The sequence below is a fragment of the Balaenoptera borealis genome (assembly GCF_965194805.1).
Source record: "Balaenoptera borealis genome assembly, chromosome: 3".
Taxonomy (NCBI): domain Eukaryota; kingdom Metazoa; phylum Chordata; class Mammalia; order Artiodactyla; family Balaenopteridae; genus Balaenoptera; species Balaenoptera borealis.
This window is the reverse complement of record NC_138866.1, coordinates 73,044,168-73,064,761: the sequence shown is the minus strand read 5'-3', so window position 1 is coordinate 73,064,761 and position 20,594 is coordinate 73,044,168. Positions and strand designations below refer to the sequence as shown.

Genomic DNA, 20,594 nt, shown 5'->3' with positions numbered 1-20,594 from the left:
GAATTCGAGTTCCGTTAATTTCGCGGCCGACCCGCCTTCCTAGGGGACAGTGCCCTTAACGGCAGGGCACGAGTTCCTATATCCAGACCAAACCCTCCAACTACAGGATCCTGTTTCTTAATAAATTTTATTTTGGTATTGTAAAAAGAAAAATTAGGACCAAAAAAAGGCAACTTAAAAAGTTCAAATATATACTCCTTATATAATAGAGATTTATAATTTCCCGGCCCTCTCTGGGGAAGGGAGGCCCAAAGGGCAAAGGGGAAGGCAACAAAACCATCACACAACTCAGTCACTCAATCAGAAGAGATGTTGGTAAGAGATCAATAGGGCATGAAGAAAGGGAAAGAAAAGTGATAGTTTTGCCACCCAAAACTCAGTCCATCTTGAGGTTAACATAGATATAACGGATGAACTTTAGGGAAGAAAAAAAGGAGATGGTGCCCAGCATGAGGAAGAAGACATATCCAGTGAGTAAGGAGTAGCCAAAGAACTCTACTGTCTGTACCACCCCTGACATGTTGGAGCGCCGGGCATAGTAGAAAACTGAGTAGAAGAAGATGAAGAGCCCAGTGGAGCCAACACTCAGCACAGATCGCCACCACCAGCGGTAATCCTCCCCAGACAACTGGAAGTAGGTGAGTGCGATGGAGATGCAAGCCCCCACGCTCAGCAGGATGGCGAAGACGAAGAAGAGGATGCCATACAAAGTGTACTGCTCCCGACCCCAGACTGTGGCAAAGATGTAGTACAGCTCCACAGAGATGGCACTGTGAAGAGAAGAAACGATACACAGCATTAAAGGGCTGTGCACTGCCAGCACAGTGGCCAGGCCAAAATCCAGCCACCACCCCTCCATGTTACTGGGTCACTGTGGATAGTGGGCCCCCTCTACTCCCTGCCCTGGAATTCCTGGCTTGATGGGGATTCTTTTACCTATGATTAGCTGCTCTCATTTCAAGAACATCTTCTTTGGTAGGTTGAGAGCAGGGATCTTGTCTGTTCTATTTTCCACTGTATTTGTCTGGCACTAAAAGGTACTCGATAAATTGGATGAGTAATCAAATGGGTTTTAAGCCCCACGTGGTGTCGCCAAAGTCAGAAACTAGGAAGATAGTGAAAGGAGCAATGTCTCTGGAGAGCTTCACAAGTGAGACACCCTCATATTTGAACTGATTCAAGCTCAGTCCTGGTTGGAGAAAGTAGGAACCATTTAGTGAACTCTTAATGGTACAGCTGAACCAGGGATTATCACTGACAATGGGTTACGGTACAGGGTGAGTAGGGAAGGGGAAAGTTAAGGTCAGGATCCTGAGAGTGATGGCCATGGAATAAAGGGAGGATACCTGAAAGGCAGGAAGCCTCCAACAGTCATGTGGATGAGAGTAGACTTGTACCAGGGCTGGGGCGGGATTTCCCGAGCTATGTTCTTGGTGCGACAAGGTGCATCAAAGGGGCTAGCGTTGTTCTTCCCGAAGATACCTCCAATGACAGTGAGGGGAAAGCCCACCAGCAGCCAAACCGTCAGAAGCAGCAGGATGGTGGTGGCTGGCAGAGCCTGTGTTGAACCATTGGCCCAATGCACGGAGTTCACCACACTCCATGTCAGGAAGAAAGGCACTGCAGGGATGGGCCCGAGAGGGAGAGTTAGCACTAGGAGCTACATCCCTGGGAGCACCCAATAAGACTGGACCTAAAGGCATGAGGAGTGAAACATCCTGCTCCCAGGCTGACTCCACCCTTTCATGTCTTGCTCTTTGTTCCTTAGCTTACCAACACTCCCTCCCCTACCCATTATCATTAAGGATCTAAGCAAGCCGTTACATAATGATCTAAGAGTGACACAAATCCACCTGCCTCCAAGGGCCTGTCCTGCTGTGGCACGGGTGATTCCTAGTATGAGACATTCATTTGATTAAGGCTCTGTTTTCAGAAAGCCCTGGTTCAAATGTAAATGTGGTAGAACAGAAATCAGACACTTAACAGTTGGAAACACAAGAGGTTCAGAATGCAAACCACTACTGCCTTTGAAAGGACAAGCTGGCTTGAAAGGCTAGAGTGGGGAGGCCCACTTTCAAAATTAAAAAAGCTTGGGGAGGGACTTCCCTGGTGGTACAGTGGTTAAGACTCCGCGCCTCCAATGCAGGGGGCACAGGTTCAATCCCTGATCAGGGAATTGGGATCCCACATGCTGTGCAGCGTGGCCAAAAAAAAAAAAACGTGGGGGGAGAAAAGGGAGTCTCAAAAGATAAATTCAAGAGTGTTATTTCAGTGTAATGGTTGAGAATACAGGGTCTAGAGTTTGACTGCCTAGGTCTGAAACCTGATTCTCTGCTTTTTAGGAGTATAATCTCAGGCAAGTTACCTAACCAGCCTGAAGTTCAATTTCCTCATCTGTAAAATGGGGACAATATTACCTATTTCATAAAGTCAGTGTGAGAATTAAATGAGATGAAGGCATGTCAAGTGCTTATCACGTTGCCTAAAATATTTCAAGGGCTTAATATTTAACTATGCAGAAAAAAAAGAAATGAATTTTTTGTCTTTTGAATGGTTTCCTTAGTGTTTCTTTTACCTATTTTCATTCCCTTAAAAGCCTTACTCTGACTCTATCTCAGGTTCCATGATGTGTTCTAAGTTCCTAAATTGGCCCACTGAGGAAAGGGCAGTCCTCACCAGAGAAGAGACTGGTGGTGAGAATGATGTTCCACACCCAACGCTCGCCTCCAATCTGCCGGTAGAAGTGGCTGGACACGTAGCCAGAGATGCAGCAAGTCAGGGCATACAACAAGATGGCTGCTGAGTTAATAGCCCCGTGACGGTGCACATTGAACGTGCCCAGCAGCGCCATGACAATAATGCCTGCAGCGTGGTAGTGGAAAGTCTGTGTTAGGTCTCACCTATCCCTCTTCCGGCAAATTCAGAGACATCAGCCAGCCCCCTTTCTCCCAGACCCAGGGCTTCCATCAAAACAACATCCCCCAGTTCTGTTGTCCAGAAAACCCACAACAGAATATACACATCCTTGCTAGAGCCATTCCACCCCTTAGGTCTGCCCCTCACCTTGGACAGAAGAGAAGATCTGTAGATCTTTTTCTGAACAAACTACCTACTTAGTTCTACCCCTTGAGAGAAATCCCTAATTAATTTTTATCACCTTACCAGTGCCAAGGGCCAGGAACTGGGCACCCACACCAAGCACAGCACAGAGCAGACCACGGTATGGAGGGAAGCGGAAGACATCTGTATGGATAATTTTCCAGCCATTGTCACCTTGGTCAAAGTCATCACCAGAACCTCCAGAGGTTGTCTCTTCATCCAAGTTGTACCGAGCCAGGTCATTTCGAAGCACACGCATGAGAATGACAGCCACAAAACCCACCAGTAAAAACACAAGCACCATGGAATTAATGATGGACAACCAATGGATTTCCAGTGTTCGGGGAAAGAAACCACCATCATCACCACGGCGCCTGTCACTCCGACGCTCGACTGAAGTCTCAGACCAGCGCACACTGTAGGTGTGGGTGAGGCCTAGGAACTCATCAGGTCGTAACCCATCTAAACTGTGGGGCTTGACGTCCCGCACTGAGACATTGGCAAATATAATACGATCTCCGTGGAATTCTAGGTGGAAGTCCAAATGGGTCCAGAGTCCTATCTTGTGGCTGTGAGGCAGGAAGCCACTCTCCTCCATGTAGCCCACAAAGCCACGGATTGGCAAGTCGTCCACCACAAATTCAAAGTAGTATAGTTCCTCAATGGCCTGGCGCAGCTGTTCCACCTAAAAAGAGCAAGTTAGGAGTCAGACAAGGCCTCCCCAGGCATTGGATTAGAGCAGGGTTTCAACCTCAGCACTAATGACATTTTTTTTTAAATTAATTAATTATTTATTTTTGGCTGCATTGGGTCTTCATTGCTGCGCGTGGGCTTTTCTCTAGTTGTGGAGAGCAGGGGCTACTCTTCGTTGTGGTGTGTGGGCTTCTCATTGCGGTGGCTTCTCTTGTTGTGGAGCACGGGCTCTAGGTGCACGGGCTTCAGTAGTTGTGGCTCACGGGCTCTAGAGCGCAGGCTCAGTAGTTGTGGCACACGGGCTTAGTTGCTCTGCGGCTTGTGGGATCTTCCCGGACCAGGGCTCGAACCCATTGGCAGGTGGATTCTCAACCACTGTGCCACCAGGGCAGCCCCACTAATGGCATTTTGAGCTGGAAAATGCTTTGTTGTGGGGGGCTGCCCTATGAATTGTAAGATGCTCCGTTCCTGGCTTCTTCTCACTAGATGTCAGTAGCGTCCCCCGGTAGTGACAATCAAAAATATCTTCAGAGGACTTCCCTGGTGGTGCAGTGGTTAAGAATCCACCTGCCAATGCAGGGGACACGGGTTCGAGCCATGGTCCGGGAAGATCCCACATGCCACGGAGCAGCTAAGCCCGTGCGCCACAACTACTGAAGCCCGCGCGCCTAGAGCCCGTGCTCCGCAACAAGAGAAGCCACCGCAACGAGAGGCCCGTGCACTGCAACAAAGACCCAACGCAGCCAAACATAAATACATTAATTAATTAGAAAAAAATCTCCAAACATTGCCAGATGTCTCTTGAGAGACAAAAGTCCCCTGCTGAGAAACACTGGGTAGACCGTAGTATGTTGGGATTCTCCGAAATGAGCAAGTATGACTTGACAGGATGAAGGCCTAGGAGGAGAGGGAGGTGTAGGAAGGTCTGGAGTAGACTAAGGAAAAGTGCCCTAAGATAGGAATTGCTGAAGAAAAAAGCATGATAGGGAAAATTAGGTAGCGTGTAAAGGAGCCAGTTAAAGAAGCCAAGAGGTAGGAATGGCAAAAAATGACTACGTAGGTGTGATAGTTGGGACCTTATTACCAACAGAGAAGCTTCGAGTCAGGAGCCCTGGGCTCTAATGTCAACTCTGCAATCCACTATCCATGTAGTCTTGAAGAGGTTACTTCTGAGCAAGCATGTTTCTTCATCAACCAAATGCAAATAATAAATACTACCTTCCCTGCCTGCCACATGAGGTTGTACTTAGAATCAAATCAGATCATTTCCATAAAGGTGCTTTGAAAACCATAAACCTAAGGCACTGTTATTAGGTCCTGGGAGGGAGGGCTAAGTTCTAGTCAGTGTGGAGAGGCTGACCTGTGCGGAACTGAGCTGCATGTGGCACAGAATTCTCTTCTCCACATTCTCCCGAAAGCGGATCTCGTACAAAGACTCAGCCATCCGGTCCCCATCCAGCACTTCACCCAGGCTAAGGCTTTTGTGGCGTATCTTCTCAGGACAGCAGACTGGAAGCTGATAGTAGTGGTAAGTCTCCTGAGGGTTATGGTAAGGTCCCACTTTGTTGACATACAGAATGACGGGGTCGCCGGCCTTGTAGTGTGTCACACCTTCCACCCCTGGATCTCGACCTGTGCCCAGCAACAGCAGCAGCAGGAGTGGCAACCACCGGCAGCTCCAACTTCCAGGGTGGCCTAGGACTGTCATCCTTAAGGCAGCGGAACCTGTTTGGGGGAGTCCTGCAGTTATGGGAACCAGGGATCGAATGACTCCCCAGGTCAGGTTCTTTGAACTGAAGCCAATGGCTCCAATTCCTCCCCTTGGCCTTTCCGACCCTCCCTCAGGAGGCCACCTCCCCACCGCCACACCACAGCATGTCCCTCTAGCTCGAACACTGGGCTCCGCCTCGGCTATGTAGTCCTCCCAACCTGGGGTGCCCCCCCCCTCCGGCAGCCCGCCTGCCCGGGACCTCCCCACGCGCCCCAGCCCGTTTCCATGGCAACGCCACGCGGCCCCGCACGTCCGGCACCTTCCCGCCGCAGCCCCGGGGTGCTCTCCGCGCGGGAAGGGCTGGCCGAGGCGGCGCCAGCGGCCTCTGCGGCCCTGCAGCCGCCCTCGCGCTCCTGCCGGGGTCTCCCCCAGAGCCGCGCGCTAGCGGGGGGGCCTGGAGAGGACTTGACAACCGACCTCCATGGGGCTGGCCGCCGCGGTGCCTGATCGCAGCGGCTGCGGCCGCACCGCAAAACATCGCGGCCGGCTCACTTCAGTGCTCCCTGGGGAACCTTTCTACGGCTGGAGGCCCGGCCCAGCTCTGGAGACCCCGCGAGTCTCGGGCTAGCCCGTCGCCCGGCAAGGAGCGGGGTGGGGGGCCCTCCCGGCGACCTGAGGGCAGCTCAGGACACGTCAGTCTTCCCTCTTCCGCCTTCACCCGAGGGGACCTCAGCCCGGCGGAAAGCTCTTTTCCTGGAGCTTGGAGTGGGCCACTCCCCCCAGGCCGAGGCCGCTCCGAAGCTCCCAGGTTTTTCCAGGGCGGGTTGCGGTTGAGACCTGGCTACGAGGACACAAACGCCCTTTTTGGATAAGCGTTGCCGCGGGTCCGGCCGCCTATCCCCGGGAAGGTTTGGGTTGGGCGCCCGGGACCAGTGCCCGCTGCTCGCGCCCAGTGACTGCCCGGGACCCGGAGCCCGGCCGGCGGCTGCGCCCACACCTAGGGGACGCCCGAAGCGTTTGCCGGCTGAACCAATGGGACTCGCCACCGACTGCTGAGGCCGAGCCCCGAGAGGCGGTTCAAGGTCCTCAACCCGGGCGGGGGTGAGGCTTTGGGCGTCGCTGTGGAAGGACAGCAGAGGACACAGCCCATACAAGGGTCCTAGAATCGGATCTCACCTCACTGCTGCTCTGCCATCCGTCCTGAATGGCCTCTCGCCAAAAACCAAATGCCGTAAATAAAAATCTTACCAAGGCTGTACTGGAGGCCTCCCTGACCGTATAGCGACGGTCCCGTGTCCGACGATAGGCAAGCCTGGGCCAGGTTTGGTGCAGAGGCACGCAAAGAGATCGGGTATTTGCTCTTTTACCCCGTGAACTGGGCAGCCTGACGCTTGTTGTTGTTTTTTGTTTGTTTTTTTAATGTTATTTACTTATTTTTACTTTTGGGTGTGTTGGGTCTTCGTTTCTGTGTGAGGGCTTTCTCTAGTTGCGGCGAGCGGGGGCCTCTGACTGTCGCGGCCTCTCTTGTTGCGGAGCACAGGCTCCAGACGCGCAGGCTCAGTAGTTATGGCACATGGGCCTAGTTGCTCCGCGGCATGTGGGATCTTCCCAGACCGGGGCTCGAACCCATGTCCCCTGCATTGGCAAGCAGATTCTCAACCACTGCGCCACCAGGGAAGCCCAGCCGCCCACCCCCCGCCCGCCCCCGACGCTTGTTGTTAATTGCAGGTAAAGAACCTTGACATGCTTGCTTCGGTCTCTATGTTTTTATTCTTTATTTATCTCTGTATATGTGTTTGAGCATCTCTTAATTTTGTATTGCAGATTATTCTGGAAAAGTTTATCCTGTCAAGGGATCTGCCATTAGGGAAATTCCTCTGGAGATCAGAGCCAGGGGCCGTGACTTCGTTTTGGCCACCTGGGAGCAACTTAAGGTTTCCTTTCCTCGAGTAAAGAAAGTGGAAAATCTCAAGCGGTTTCTGGCTTGGAAAGCCCTTCATTTACTCACTTCTGCTCTCTCTGACCCAGCCCTCCTCCCCGCAGGAGGAGGTGAGGTTCCAGGAAGTAGGGGGTTGAGTTTTTTAGAGAATCAATGAATTTTGTAATCAGAAAAGTAACTTAGAGTGGTTTTGGAATAATCTTTTAAGTGACAACCCCCTGGTCTCTAAACCTGGGCCTCCTTCACAATTAACAGCCGCCCCCCATAAGATCAGTGCCACCAAGCCTCCTCTGCTTTTCTCTTGAATATCTTCCAAATTGCCCTCCATGCTGCCTTGGTTCAGGCCCCATCCCCTCACCTAAATTACCATGACAGCCACCTTGCTAGTCTCTTGGTCATCTCTCCCCTTGGATCCATTTTCCATACCGCTGCTGCAAGGATTTTTTCTTTTTTTAGTCTTAAAGATGTCCTATTTCCTGCAACAGTGGTTCTTTTTTTAAAAAAAATTTTAATACAATTTTTAAAGGTAACTTTCCATTTACAGTTATTACAAAATATTGGCTATATTCCCCGTGTTGTGCAATACATCCTTGAGCCCATCTTACTCCCAATAGTTTGTACCTCCCACTCCTCCACCCCTATATTGCCCCCTCCCCCTTCTCACTGGTAACCACTAGTTTGTTCCCTATATCTGTGAGTGTGTTTCTTTTCATTAAATTCACTAGTTTGCAACAGTGGTTCTCAAATCTTGGTGTGCATCAGATTCAGCTGGAGACTTATTAAAAACATAGATACCGGGACTTCCCTGGTGCCACAGCAGTTAAGAATCTGCCTGCCAATGCAGGGGACATGAGTTCGAGCCTTGGTCCAGGAAGATCCCACATGCCGCGGAGCAACTAAGCCCGTGCGCCACAACTACTGAGCCTGCGCTCTAGAGCCTGCGAGCCACAACTACTGAGCCCGCGTGCCTAGAGCCTGTGCTCAGCAACAAGAGAAGCCACCGCAGTGAGAAGCCCACACACCGCAAGAAAGAGTAGCCCCCGCTTGCCGCAACTACAGAAAGCCCGCGCACGGCAATGAAGACCCAATGCAGCCAAAAATATAAATAAATAAATAAATAAATAAATAAATTTATAAAAAACAACATAGATACCTGGGTTCCACCAAATCAGGATCTTGGGGAAGGAGGTGACTGGGCATCAGCATTTTTTAACAAGCTCTGACTTTGATGCACAGCAAAATTTAACCATGAGTACGTAGGATAGAGTCAAAAAAAGCTTGGCATATTAGGCCTTTCAGACCTGCATTTAAATTACTTCTCCAGGTACATTCCCCTCTAGAACCCTATCCTGTATTTAAATTGAAATCTTGAATGTCATATTTTCTCAAGCTTGCAAGCTTCATATATAGTTCCTTCTGCCTAGACTGTTCAATCTACCATTCCCTACTTAACCTGCCTGGAGACTTCTTTTGAACAGTGCAAATGCCACCTTCTCTATAAAGCCTTCCCTTACATCTCCTTACAGGCTTTGTTTATAGAACTTTATCTCACCGTACTGTTATTTTAACTTCTTATGTGTCTGTCTCCCTTGCTAATTGCTAACTCCTCACAGGAGGGTTATAATTTATCCATCTTGGTATCCTCAGAACCTAACATGCTTTTGTATACAGTAGGCAGCTTAATACACATTCCTTGAATAAACTGGTTTACCTGCTGTACGTGATGAGAACAGAGGTGCCACCAAGCTGCCTATCCAGGGGAGCAGAGGATAGGCGGGGCTGGGTGGGCCTCCTTACCACTGTGTGCCCTGGACAGTTGTTCATCTTGATAGACTGAGGATGTAGATTTGGCTTCCAACAGGACTTTGGAACCACCCTGCCAGCAGGATCAGCCTGTCAATAAATAGGAATTTACCAGTAGCCTATGGTATAATCTGTTGGAGTTTCTGTTTTGTTTTGGAGGATGGAAGATAACTCTGATTCTTCCTTTGTTATTTCCTCTGTGTGCCACCCCCTCCCCCCCATCTTAAATCCAGATAACCCCTCTGACCACAACCTCTTGTCCTGTCTTTCCCACCAAACTTGTTCCATTTCACTGAGACCTGCAACCCCTCCCCCTGCCCTTTGGCCTTTTTCTAGCTTGTCTTCCTAACCCAAGCAGCTTAGATTCTGCATTCCATCCTTTTAGCCACATTTTTGCCTGTGTTCTTGATGCCTCTCTCCATTATTCTTTCACGGCAGCTGCTAAGTGAAACCTTAATCTTGGGTCAATATGTCTGTTGATATTCAAACACCTATATCCAGAATGCTAAAATAATCTTAACACTATGATATGTTAAGATTGTGTGTCCATAAGTTGTGTTTTCCAAACTCATTTGGGCCCTCAGTGCTGCCCAGTAATGCTCATTTTCCAAATCAGCTCTCTCCCATTCTCCACAAGCCTTTCTTCTCAAGTCTTTGACTTCATATCCCTTCTCTCATCAGCTGACCTCCCTTACAGCCTAGTGGGAGATGCAAGCAAGAAAAACAATTACAGACACCATGTTAGAGAAAGTATTGGAGCTGTGGGAGCACCCAGGAGGGAGGAACATCTAACTTGGGCCTGAACAGTCAGTAAAGGCTTCCTTAAAACAGATCATCAGCTAAGTCCTGAAGGGAGAGTAGGAGTTTGCCAGAACAGAGGCAACAATGAAAGAAAAGCAGTTGTTTGGCTGGAGCATTGCTTGTATGTTACAAGAGAAAATCGGAGAGGTAAGCAGGGTCAAATTTGAAGCCACATAAAAGAATCTGGACTTGATCTTAAGGAGAATGGGGAGGCACTGAATTGTTATGGGAATAAAATCGGATTTACTCCCTGGACTTCAGGGTGAACACACTGAGGGGAGGGGAGCAGAAGGCTTGCTGGAGTTAAGAAATGAGGGGTCTCGATGAGATTCTTAGGGAGGACGGAAAGGTCTGAGGAAATAAGGCCTATAATAGAATCCTCGGGGTGTGATTAAGGGATGGATGGTGGGGGAGGCTCCAGTGGAACCTGAGAAATGGCTAGAGGGGTGGCAGGAAAACTGTAGAGTTCAGGGTCATGGAAGGCAAGATAAGAATGCATTTCAAGGGGACTTCCCTGGTGGTCCAGTGGGTAGAACTCCGCGCTCCCAATGCAGGGGGCCAGGGTTCAATCCCTGGTCAGGGAACTTACAGCCCACATGCATGCCGCAACTAAAGATCCCACGTGCTGCAACTAAAGATCCCACGTGCCGCAACTAAGACCCAGTGCAGCCAAAATAAATATTTTTAAAAAAGAATGCATTTCAAGGTTAAGAGGAGTCTCCATCCCCACCTCATAAATCCGAGTGATCCTTGTAACCGTCTTTATGCATATAAAGGTATGGAAGTGATGTTTTGTGATTTTGGAGCCTAGGCCTCAATTGGTCATGCAGCTTGTTTTTTTTTCTCTTGAAATTCAGTGCAAACTGTGTGAGGGAACTTGGGCTACTCTACTGAATAATGAGATCATATGCAGAAACAAACCAGCCCAGCTGAGATGATGCCACCAGCTGAATTACCCAAGTGAGTCCAGCTGAATTTGTCCAAAAAAAAAAAAAAAGGGTTGTTATTTTAAGCCACCACCACCACCCCCAAAAAGGAATACGTTTGAAAGTTAGGTTCCTTAGAACATGCTTCTACAATACCTTGCGATTCTCTGGGATATTCTGACACTCAGGTGTTTCTCATGCTGGATTATCAACGCTAGCAGAATAGGGTCTCTCTTGGCCTTATTGGTTATTTTCTCCCAGGACTCCGTACACTGCCTGGCACATAGCAGGTGCTCAATAAACATGATTGGTTGAAAGGACCAGATCCACAGAGTGAGTCTCACCAGATTATAAAGGTACCTCCAGCAATGAGTATGTTCCAAACTGCATTTCTTTCTCAAGCCTTGTGGCCAGTGGTGGATAGAAGGTGAATTATGATGTGTGCGGAACATGGGACCTTGGGGAGTTCCGTAACCAAGAGGAGAAAGAAGTAACAACAGCCAGTGGAGACAAAAAGAACTGCTTCTCCCTTCTTCCCTCTCCAAGCTCCTAGTGGAGAGCTGAACCCAGCATCCCAGACTTGTGTGACTACATAGGCAAGCTTTTGGAGACTAACTTCACTTTGGTACCCTAGCCTTCAGCGGCTCAAGGTGTTGGCTTTCTGAGCAGACAGGAGGCTTTTAAGTAGCAAAGCTCCCTGCTCTCAGCAAGCCCAACACCATGGGGAAGGGAGACACCTTGGAAGCACCATCCACCTCGGCCTACCGCTCTGTCATGGAGGAATATGGTTACGAAGTGGGCAAAGTCATTGGCAATGGCTCCTATGGGACGGTGTATGAGGCTTACTACACAAAGCAGAAAGTCATGGTGGCTGTCAAGATCATCTCAAAGAAGAAGGCCTCTGAGGACTATCTTAACAAGTTCTTGCCCCGTGAGATACAGGTTGGAAAGGGGGCTAGAAGAGGGACCAAGCTGCTTAAGGCTTCTCAAAAGGGGTATGGTTAGGAGGGGGTGGAGCCAGAAACCCCTATACCACAACTGAATGACTCACTAGGCAGCTAGGAAAATTACTTGATGTAAATTCAGCTTCTTTCCACCTCACCTCCAGACCCTCAAAAAGTAAAAAGTGCAAAGCATAGGGTTTGTCCATAGGCCACCAGCCCTCTGGGGTTTGATTCTGTTGCAAAGTTCTAAGAAAGTAGCAGTGGGAGAGTAGGAGAAGGCTGGGAGCGCAGCCAGGGTGCTCCCTGCCTGGGTTTGATGGGTCCCTCTTCTGGGGCCAGGTAATGAAGGTCCTGCGGCACAAGTATCTCATCAACTTCTATCAGGCCATCGAGACCACATCCCGAGTGTACATCATTCTGGAGCTGGTTCAGGGTGGTGACGTCCTTGAGTGGATCCAGCACTATGGGGCCTGCTCTGAGCCCCTTGCTGGCAAGTGGTTCTCCCAGATGACCCTGGGCATCGCCTACCTGCACAGCAAGGGCATCGTGCACCGGTGAGGGCACTGCCACCCAGACTGGGGCCTTTGGGCTCCCAAGGGGGTTTTATGCACGTCTTCCATGTTCTACCCTCTTTTTTTCTTCCCTTGACCTCCCTCCTCAGTATCTAGGCCTATTCATCCACTTTATTTTAATCATCCGGTCAAGAACATTTATTAAGTACCCACTGTGAGCAGAGCACTTTATGAAAAGTGATGGTGAGCTCCTAGTGATCCTCAGGTACCATCCTCTCTTCCCTTTGGGCTCTGCTCATAACTCCATGACTTTCCTTCCTCTCTGCCCTGTGTCCTCATAATGGCATCTCTTTCCCTCTTTGCCTTTTCCTTATCTCTAGCCTCTGACCCCTGGCCCTTCAGCTCCCAGTCTAACACTAAGCCCTCTCCTGACCCCCAGCCTTTCTGCTGCTGGTAGGGACTTAAAGTTGGAGAACCTGTTGCTGGACAAGAGGGAGAACGTGAAGATATCGGACTTTGGCTTCGCCAAGATGGTGCCTTCTAACCAGTCTGTGCGGAGTAGCCCTTCTTACCGCCAAGTGAGCTGCTTTAGCCACCTCAGCCAGACCTACTGTGGCAGCTTCGCTTATGCCTGCCCGGAGATCCTGCTAGGCCTGCCCTACAGCCCTTTCCTGTCTGACACCTGGAGCATGGGCGTCATCCTCTACACGCTACTGGTTGCCCGTCTGCCCTTCGATGACACCAATCTCAAGAAACTGCTGAGAGAGACTCAGAAGGAGGTCACTTTTCCACCTAACTATGCCATCTCCCAGGAGTGCAAGGTGCTGGCTCCCCCAGGAGGGCTGAGGCCTCAGGGGTGACCTGCAGAGAGGGAATACCCAACCTAGACCTCCCAACCCCAGGGAAGCCTCCCCCCGATACCAGGGCCATTCCACACCCTTGCCCTGCCCTAGAATAGTGGGGAGGGCTTAAAGGGCCAACCTCTGGGCTTGCACCTGGGATGTGAGTGATAAGCAGGTTTTAGTCTCTATCTCTTTAGGCCAGAAGGGGATTCTGCAAGGATTTCCTCCACAGAACCCTTCCTTTCCTTCCCCTCAAGGTGTTGGCTTTCTGAGCAGACAGGAGGCTTTTAAGGGTAAAGTCAGGGCCACACTCCCTTTCACCAGAGTGGTGTGATGGGCTATCCTGCTTCTTTCTTAGGTCCAGCTACTCATTGTGTGGCACAATGCGGGCCAGCTCAGCCAAGACCTCTCTCTCCCCTGCCCTAGAACCTGGTCCTCCAGACGCTACGCCAAGCCACCAAGCGTGCCACCATCCTGGACATCATCAAGGATCCCTGGGTGCTCAAGTTCCAGCCTGAGCAACCCACCCATGAGATCAGGCTGCTTGAGGCCATGTGCCAGCCCCCCAGCACCACTAATCGTCACCAATCCTTGGAAATCAGTACCTGAAAGTGGCGGAAGGAGGGGGTTGAAAGAGGAGCAAAGCAGGAGGGTCTTGGGCTAAAAATCTTTTATACCAAAAATAAATCTAATTCTGTTTTAGTTCCATCAGGTAGAGTCACATTCTTTCCTCAGGGGAACCTTAGCAGGGAACACTGCTGAGGGTGAGAGGTGTGTTTCTGCCCAGAGCTTGTAACCAGTCATCTTGACACTGGTTAAGTCAACATTATAATTTACAGTGTAGCGCATATGTGGCTCATAGGTGAGTGGGTTGGGCGTGCTCAGAGGAACACCTGCTTTGGGGAGGCTTCATTATTCTGGCTGAGTACATGCTCAGTTTTGTCTATCTCTATGCACTCTAAATGTTCAAGTAGCGGGGCAGAAGTTGCTCTACCCTGATTGCTCAGTTTGGTCACAGCTCTGCCTGTCTACAGTCCAAGGGGACGGCAATGTTCGTTCTTTTAGAGATGGGTAACAGGAGGTATGTAATATCTTGGTTCCTTCCTCCTTCAAATGCCACCTTACCCACTACTGAAACAATCCTGGTGAATCATGGTCCCTCATCATTGCTCCTACACGTTGAAGTGACAGTTCAAACCAAGCCTATGAACTATGCGTTCTGGAGAAAGGAAACCTATTGACCCCTTATCCCCGTACGTCTCCTTTCCTACCCTTCAAAGTGGGCTTTGTAAGGGGATGGCTGGTGAGTCACGGGGCTCTCTCGGCAGAGGCACAACTGGGTGAAAGTAATGAGGGAAGGCTCAGGGACAGCTCCACACGGCTCTAGGATAAATAACAGATGGCAGTTTCCTCACCCTCAGCACCAGGCAGCTCTAGGACACACCAGCTTGAGAGATGGAACAGTATCTGCCTGGAACATAGTAGGTTGAGATAATGGAAGCTCCCATTTCTCCTATGCTCCAACTCCCCTTCATTACTCTCATTATTACTCATTTCTTGAAACAAAGCTCCAAGGACCAGGAGACGAGTTTCAGTTGTAGACAAGGCAGTATAAGCACTAGGGTTCCATCCGCCCAATTTTATTGCGAATGAGGGCACTGTAACTGCTATCAAAGGGAGCCCAGGGGCTCCTCCTGCACCAAGATCCTTCTTCAGGGTTGAGCCAGGGATGGGAGGGCGACAGACCCTTTTCTCAGGCAGGGTCACACTACCACCCTCAGCAGGACCTCCCAACAAGGCCATGTTCCTTTAGCTTAGCATTTGGCACTTAAGGAAAAGAGAACAATGAAGGCAGCGTCAGGTAGACAAGCCCAGACTCATCAGGACACCCACTCAGCCAACTGCTTTAGTGCTTCTTCATCTTCATCCGTTTTGGGAGCTTTGGGGATAAGGACACCCAGAGAAAGAAAGAAGTGTTAAGGCCTCAGCAACTTCCAACCATCCCCTCCTATAACACTCAGAGCCTGTGAACACTCTCTCCCAGCAAAGAACCTAAGGGTATGGTCTTGCTTGCTGGGCTGCTGCTAATTCCCACAGCACCTTTGTGCAAATCAGAAGAAGCTGCCTCTTTCTCCCAGCATTTGCAGCCCTAAACCAGAGGACACAGTTTGCTGAATGAAGCACAGGCCTGATTTCAGTCCTCATTCCCCTTCAGCCAGGTGCCCTTATGCAGTCAACAACCTGTGCAACTGTAGCAGCAACCCTCTCTGCCTGGATCCTTTCAGGCAGGATGGATGAGGAATAATTTTTCCCCATATCTATCCCACCCTCTCAAGTCCTTGAGATGACAGAACAGCCCTGGGTACCTGGCCCTGCAGGAAGATGTGTAGAGGGTACACTGGGCAGTGTGACTGGGGGTTCCTCCTCCTTGTCGCCCACATGTAACAACTCTCGGGCCAATTCCTCCTGCTCCAGCTCCTCTAGCTCCTCCAACAGTTCATCCTGGATATGGGATGACAAGATCACTCAAGACAAAGGAAAATTCTACTTCCAAAAACATACCACTTTTGGAGTTTCCCCCAAACCTGTCCCACAATTCTCTTAGGCATTCCTTCTGGCTAGTCCCATGCCTTCTCCAATATTCCTTGACCCCTCACTCCCAATCACCTCATCCACATCGTCTCCAAATCCCACGGGTCGAGAAATGGCATCTGAGATCTGCTGGGCCACCTCCTGTTGTTCTGTGATGTCAGCCATCAGTTCATCCACCTTGTCAATGTCCCTGAGAACAAGATACATAGCCCAGAAATCAGGTGACAACCCTGACTTTTTCATCTCACATGAATGAAGACCCTCCTGCCTGTGGCTTCAGACTGACAAATCCATGGCTACTAGGTAAAAGAGATCCCTGGAAAAGTGTAAAGAGGCAAATCTGGGCTAAGAAATGGCAAGAAGACACATTGGGGAGGAATGGTTGCACCCTCTTCTCCGAAGGATCTTTAAAAATGAGGAAAATTGGGAATTCCCTGGCAGTCCAGTGGTTAGGACTGGGCGCTTTCACTGCGGAGGGCCTGGGTTCAATCCCTGGTCGGGGAACTAAGATCCCACAAGCCTTGCAGGGCAGCCAAAAAAACCACAAAAAACAAAACAAAACAAAACAAAACAAAGAGGAAAATCATCTTTCCTCCCTAGAATGCCCCAGCCAGCAAAGAGGTCGCCTTGCAATAAGCAAGGAGGCTGACAGGGGTCTAGCCATCACAGGCAACTCTACTGTAAATTCACATCTGGAGAGGTTTTAAGATTCACAGTACAATATCAAGCTACTCTCCCCAGTGCCTGGGCCCCCTCCTCCCCTCCCCCCGTACCCACATGTCCTGGTAGGCCTTCTTCATGCCTTGGGCAGCAAGCTCCATGGTACGAAGCACTTCTGCATTGGTGGTGGCATTCTCAATGGCCTCACGCTGAAACTCCAGGGTGGATAACGTCCCGTCGGTTTGTGCCAGCTGCTGTTCCAACCTTTTCTTCCTCCGCAAAGCCTGTAGGGCGGCTGATCCAGCCCACACCCTGAACATCAGAGCCAGAAGCCCTTGCTCCCCGCCCCGGGCCCTCCCTGGTGGTGCCTTTCCCTCCCCCATTACCTCTCTTATTCTTGGTCCCATGCTTCTTGGCAGTTTGTAGCTCCTGTTCAATCTTCTGCTCCAGAAATTCCTGTTTCTTGATCAATATCTTCTCCGTCTCCTTCAGTTTCTGTATTGCCTCTTCAGGGGTTGGCCCCCTCTCCTTCTTCTCTGGAGTCCAATGGAGCAGCCCACGTTGTGTGAAGGAAAAATATTAGCCACCGATTATTGAGTGCATAGTATGTGCTAGGCACTCGACTGTGTTATTGTTAATCCCCGAACAACTTTCTACGATGAACGTACTCTCTCTACTTTACAAATGTGAAAACAGGCATAAAGAGGTTATTAACATTTTGGTCTAAAATCACAACTACTATAGTAAGAGACTGCAAAGGAATTGAAATGTGAGAGTATGATTTCCAAAGCCAATATTCTTTTGCTATTCCTAGTTACCTTTCAAGTCATTTCCAGTTTTTGTTTTTGTTTTTTTTAATAGAATTAATTTTTCTTAGAGCAGTTTTGGGTTCACAGCAAACTGAGTGAGTGCAAGGTACAAAGACTTCCCATATACCACCTGCACCCACACATGCATAACCTCCTCATTACCGTGTTCCCCACCAGAGTTCAATCACTTTTTATTACTGTTCCACTTGCTATCCTAGGAGATACTCAAGGTCCTGATTCCACAGGATCAAACTGAATGAAGTAGGGGGGCTAGAGAAAAAAAATCTGATTTCAATTTCTCCCTTCATCTTCTGCACTTCTAACAGACTTATTAAAAAAAAAAAAAATCTGAAAGCCCTAGCCTACTTAATATCCTTCCATACTCTCCACTGCCTACAGGATAAAATCCAAAAAACTTTAAGACACACAGGGTCCTTCATGATCTGGCTCGCTCTCTCTCTCCCTCTCTCTCTCTCTCTCTCTCTCTCTCTCTCTCTCTCTCTCAGGGCAGCCAGAACTCTTTCCCCCTAAATAGAGCATACTTTTTCCTGCCTCTGTTTTGCACGGTTATCTCTTCCTGGAGAACCTCAACCCCCCATCTGGCATACTTCTAGCCTTCTGGATCACCACCCGCCGTGCCTGCTTCTTCCATGCACCCCTGGTTCTTAGGAAAATCTCCATCACAGAGTCGCCACACTACGCTGTAAATGCCAGACTTTGCTTGTCTTCCCACACCACAGAGGAGCTCACGAGGGCTGTCTTTCTCGGGTCACCTCAGATTGCCTCTGGCCCAGCATAAAGGAAGCACCAGTGTTTTGGAAAGGACTGGATGCCGACAGGCAGCAACTTGTCCCCCAGGCCTTAACAGCGGGAGCCAGCGCAGCTGCCACGCTCTCCACTCGCGCCCCCTCCCGGGCCTCGAGCTCTTCCCTCCGCGGTGGGGGAAGGAAGGCAGCTGGAGCCAGGCGCCCTGACAAGGCGGCGCCTCCTGGCCCGGGAGAAGGCCTTGCTGGGCCACCGGGGTTTTCAGGACAGCGTCTCCCAGCTCTCCCCGCGCCCCCTGCGGCCAGCACCTCCCGGGGACTAGTCTCGCCCGGGCTCACCCCTCCCGAAGAGCCGGCCGAGCCCACTCATCGCGACCCTCGCCTCTCCCGCCTCCGCCCTACGGCGTCCCGTACGCTTCCGCCTTGCTCCCGGGAATCATCACTGCGAGACCAGCCTCGGCCAATCCTTCCTTGGGGCACCACGACGACATCATCAACAAGCGCCAGCGAGACCACTATCACGTGTGACCCGACACACCAGCCCCAAACCCACGCGCTCCTCTTAAAGCGGCCGCTTCGTTTCCCACTATATAAAAAGGTCGCCTCACCCTCCCCACCCCAAAACAAAGTCTTTGCTTCCTGGAAGGAAATGTGCAGGGTAATGCACCCCACTACTTGGGGCCAGTGGAAGAGTTCTTCATGCCCTTGACAGAGCTCAGGAGAGGTGTGGGGATGGGGAGAGCATAAGGGGATCACAGTCTTGGGTTTGCCACAAGTTTATAAGGCAGAACCTGATGCAGTCTAATGCCTCACATACTGGTCTTGGCACCTCCGGATGGCCCACCCCGGGTCACACGCTAGAAAATTAGAAACAACACACACTGGGTAAGATCTCTTCTGCCACTCACAAATACACTTTAATAATTTACAAATGCACCTGAAAATGCCCTCCTGATTTCCTTTCAGTTCTATGCCTCAAATGAGGCTCATCCACAGGGCTGGACCTCAGAGTCCAGCTTGCGCCTTTGCAAATGTCTCTAATCCTTGAGTTAGGGTCTGAAGGCTCATTCCATTCTGGACATGAATGCTGGTAACACCTAGAAAGAAAGAAGCCACAATTTCATCAGGCCTTCAGGGCTCCCTATTATGACTCTCACCTTTTTGGGGTGTCACTTGCATGCAAACTATCCATCCTGTACATATCTACCTAACCCCTTCCCTCTTAGGAACCCTTTCTCCTCACTCCCCAAATGGCTATCCTTGCCACTCAGTACCCAGTTTGCTGACATCTACAATATTCCGCTTTTCATCATCAAAGAAGATCATCTGGGAGAAAGGAACTCCAGTCTTCTGCTGCAACCTGTGCAAGACACGGCGAGGGTAACCACTCTGGCTTCTTAGCTCCTCCAGCCTCTCTGGTCTTCTGTCTCCCTGCTTCTCCCCTTATCTCAGCGTACCTCGCAAAGTGCGTGACCTTGCTGCCTGGATAGATCTCCCGATGAACAAAGTATCTGACAAGGTCAAAGAGCTCCAGTAGCTGGTTGGCCCCTTCAACCTCACCTGTCCTGCAAAAAGGTGTAGTAGATGGGATCAGGAGAGTGGAGGGCCAAGGCTGCAAGTGAAATTATGCGTAACCAGGGGGAAATCAACTTGCTGTTCTTCCGGAATGGGTAGGCATCCTCCGCCCTGATTCAATTCCATATCCTTCCTGTATGACACAGGTGGCACTGAGCCAATGTTTATTAAACAAAATGCACAGGAGAGGGTACAATTCGAAAAATATATACACACCTGCAAATTTGCACCGCCTAAATTTTTGCAGCCAAGGGGTTACACGGGAAGTCTCCTCATGCATGCACCTCTCGGCATTAGACCGACTCAGTCGCTCTTCTTACCGTGAAGCGGCCGCGACGGGCACCCCCAAGCCCTGCAATCGTTCCAGGACCTTAGGCACCTCTGGGTACAGTCGGACGGCCTGGCCCCGCCTATCTCGTACAGTTCCATCACTGGAGAGGGCGAGAGTGTGCTCAGCTCCCGCGGGGCCCCGCCTGGCCCCAGGCCTCCCCAGCCCCGCCTCACCTTCTCTTGTGGAACGGCGGGTCTACGTGCGTGTCCACCCAGAACGGCCACAGCGTGTAATCTGTGAGAGGAAGGAGGGGGAGGTCTCAGCCTGGGCGGGCGCAGGGCCTCGAGAGCATCAACTAGGGTTTGGAAAAAACTGTGCCCTACGAAACTCTTCCCAATCCAGTCCCTCACCTAGATCGAAGACCACGAGTTTCGGGAGCCGCGCCATGACCCGCGCCCGCAGGCTGCGCGCACGGAGGCGGGCCTTTCTGCCGCGGCTCCCAGGCCGCCCCGCGGGCCTTAGAGAAGCGGCGACTAGAGCGCCGCCAACCTGAGCTGGGAAGATCGGCCCCAAAACCTCGCAAGAGCGCCTTCTGGTGGTGGTGGTGGTGGTGGTGGGGAGGACCGCAGCAAAGTGCCAATGCGACTGCTCAC

General features: G+C 50.6%; 4 protein-coding genes across 9 annotated transcripts; 1 reads left to right on the top strand and 3 right to left on the bottom strand.

The window, feature by feature from the left end:
- Nucleotides 1–108: 108 nt before the first annotated feature.
- Nucleotides 109–7,218, bottom strand: TM9SF1 (transmembrane 9 superfamily member 1). 5 transcript variants are annotated; one of them, XM_082388626.1, is made up of 6 exons: nt 6,752–7,218; nt 5,153–5,517; nt 3,163–3,784; nt 2,677–2,862; nt 1,347–1,620; nt 109–770 (listed from the first exon to the last, which is right to left on the bottom strand). In XM_082388626.1, exons 2-6 carry the CDS (start codon nt 5,498–5,500, stop codon nt 377–379), a joined length of 1,824 nt encoding a protein of 607 aa, XP_082244752.1. In that variant the 5' UTR covers nt 5,501–5,517; nt 6,752–7,218; the 3' UTR covers nt 109–376. The 5 variants fall into 5 exon arrangements, 4 of the variants coding, with proteins under 4 accessions (XP_082244752.1, XP_082244749.1, XP_082244750.1 ...); XM_082388623.1 differs by lacking the exon at nt 6,752–7,218 and adding an exon at nt 5,981–6,227; XM_082388624.1 differs by lacking the exon at nt 6,752–7,218 and adding an exon at nt 5,823–5,974.
- On the top strand, nt 6,723–14,745 carry TSSK4 (testis specific serine kinase 4). Its single transcript, XM_082388654.1, has 5 exons — nt 6,723–6,854; nt 10,904–11,914; nt 12,256–12,470; nt 12,838–13,249; nt 13,697–14,745. The coding sequence occupies exons 2-5, from the start codon at nt 11,693–11,695 to the stop codon at nt 13,877–13,879; spliced, it is 1,032 nt and encodes a 343-aa protein (XP_082244780.1). The 5' UTR covers nt 6,723–6,854; nt 10,904–11,692; the 3' UTR covers nt 13,880–14,745.
- A 149-nt stretch (nt 14,746–14,894) lies between these two features.
- CHMP4A (charged multivesicular body protein 4A) lies at nt 14,895–18,619 on the bottom strand. Its single transcript, XM_082388647.1, has 6 exons — nt 18,435–18,619; nt 16,909–17,058; nt 16,640–16,817; nt 15,938–16,052; nt 15,637–15,772; nt 14,895–15,209 (listed from the first exon to the last, which is right to left on the bottom strand). Exons 1-6 carry the CDS (start codon nt 18,463–18,465, stop codon nt 15,151–15,153), a joined length of 669 nt encoding a protein of 222 aa, XP_082244773.1. The 5' UTR covers nt 18,466–18,619; the 3' UTR covers nt 14,895–15,150.
- Nucleotides 16,914–20,509, bottom strand: MDP1 (magnesium dependent phosphatase 1). Of its 2 annotated transcripts, XR_014243523.1 has the most exons (7): nt 20,352–20,509; nt 20,175–20,235; nt 19,991–20,101; nt 19,553–19,660; nt 19,370–19,455; nt 19,033–19,192; nt 16,914–17,058 (listed from the first exon to the last, which is right to left on the bottom strand). XR_014243523.1 is itself a non-coding variant. In XM_082388651.1 (6 exons), the coding sequence occupies exons 1-6, from the start codon at nt 20,386–20,388 to the stop codon at nt 19,101–19,103; spliced, it is 495 nt and encodes a 164-aa protein (XP_082244777.1). In that variant the 5' UTR covers nt 20,389–20,509; the 3' UTR covers nt 18,982–19,100. The 2 variants fall into 2 exon arrangements, 1 of the variants encoding a protein (XP_082244777.1); XM_082388651.1 differs by lacking the exon at nt 16,914–17,058 and having other exon boundaries at nt 18,982–19,192.
- Between the last annotated feature and the right edge of the window lie 85 nt (nt 20,510–20,594).

Bases quoted from the DNA above. Each gene is read 5' to 3' on its own strand.
- TSSK4 (XM_082388654.1), top strand. From the start codon at position 11,693: ATGGGGAAGGGAGACACCTTGGAAGCACCATCCACCTCGGCCTACCGC. The intron at 12,471-12,837 runs GTGAGGGCACTG...TTCAGCTCCCAG, and splicing joins AGCAAGGGCATCGTGCACCG to TCTAACACTAAGCCCTCTCC. The intron at 13,250-13,696 runs GTGCTGGCTCCC...CCCCTGCCCTAG, and splicing joins CCATCTCCCAGGAGTGCAAG to AACCTGGTCCTCCAGACGCT.
- MDP1 (XM_082388651.1), bottom strand. From the start codon at position 20,388: ATGGCGCGGCTCCCGAAACTCGTGGTCTTCGATCTAG. The intron at 19,661-19,990 runs GTAAGAAGAGCG...ACCTTTTTGCAG, and splicing joins CCCGTCGCGGCCGCTTCACG to GACAGGTGAGGTTGAAGGGG. The intron at 19,456-19,552 runs GTACGCTGAGAT...TGTCTTGCACAG, and splicing joins AAGGTCACGCACTTTGCGAG to GTTGCAGCAGAAGACTGGAG.
- CHMP4A (XM_082388647.1), bottom strand. From the start codon at position 18,465: ATGAGTGGGCTCGGCCGGCTCTTCGGGAGGG. The intron at 16,053-16,639 runs GTGGGTACGGGG...TCTTGTTCTCAG, and splicing joins AAGAAGGCCTACCAGGACAT to GGACATTGACAAGGTGGATG. The intron at 15,773-15,937 runs GTGATTGGGAGT...TCCCATATCCAG, and splicing joins TTGGAGACGATGTGGATGAG to GATGAACTGTTGGAGGAGCT.
- TM9SF1 (XM_082388623.1), bottom strand. From the start codon at position 6,041: ATGTTTTGCGGTGCGGCCGCAGCCGCTGCGATCAGGCACCGCGGCGGC. The intron at 3,785-5,152 runs GTCAGCCTCTCC...TGCTCTTTTTAG, and splicing joins TGCAGCTCAGTTCCGCACAG to GTGGAACAGCTGCGCCAGGC. The intron at 771-1,346 runs GTATCCTCCCTT...TTCTCTTCACAG, and splicing joins GGAGGCTTCCTGCCTTTCAG to TGCCATCTCTGTGGAGCTGT.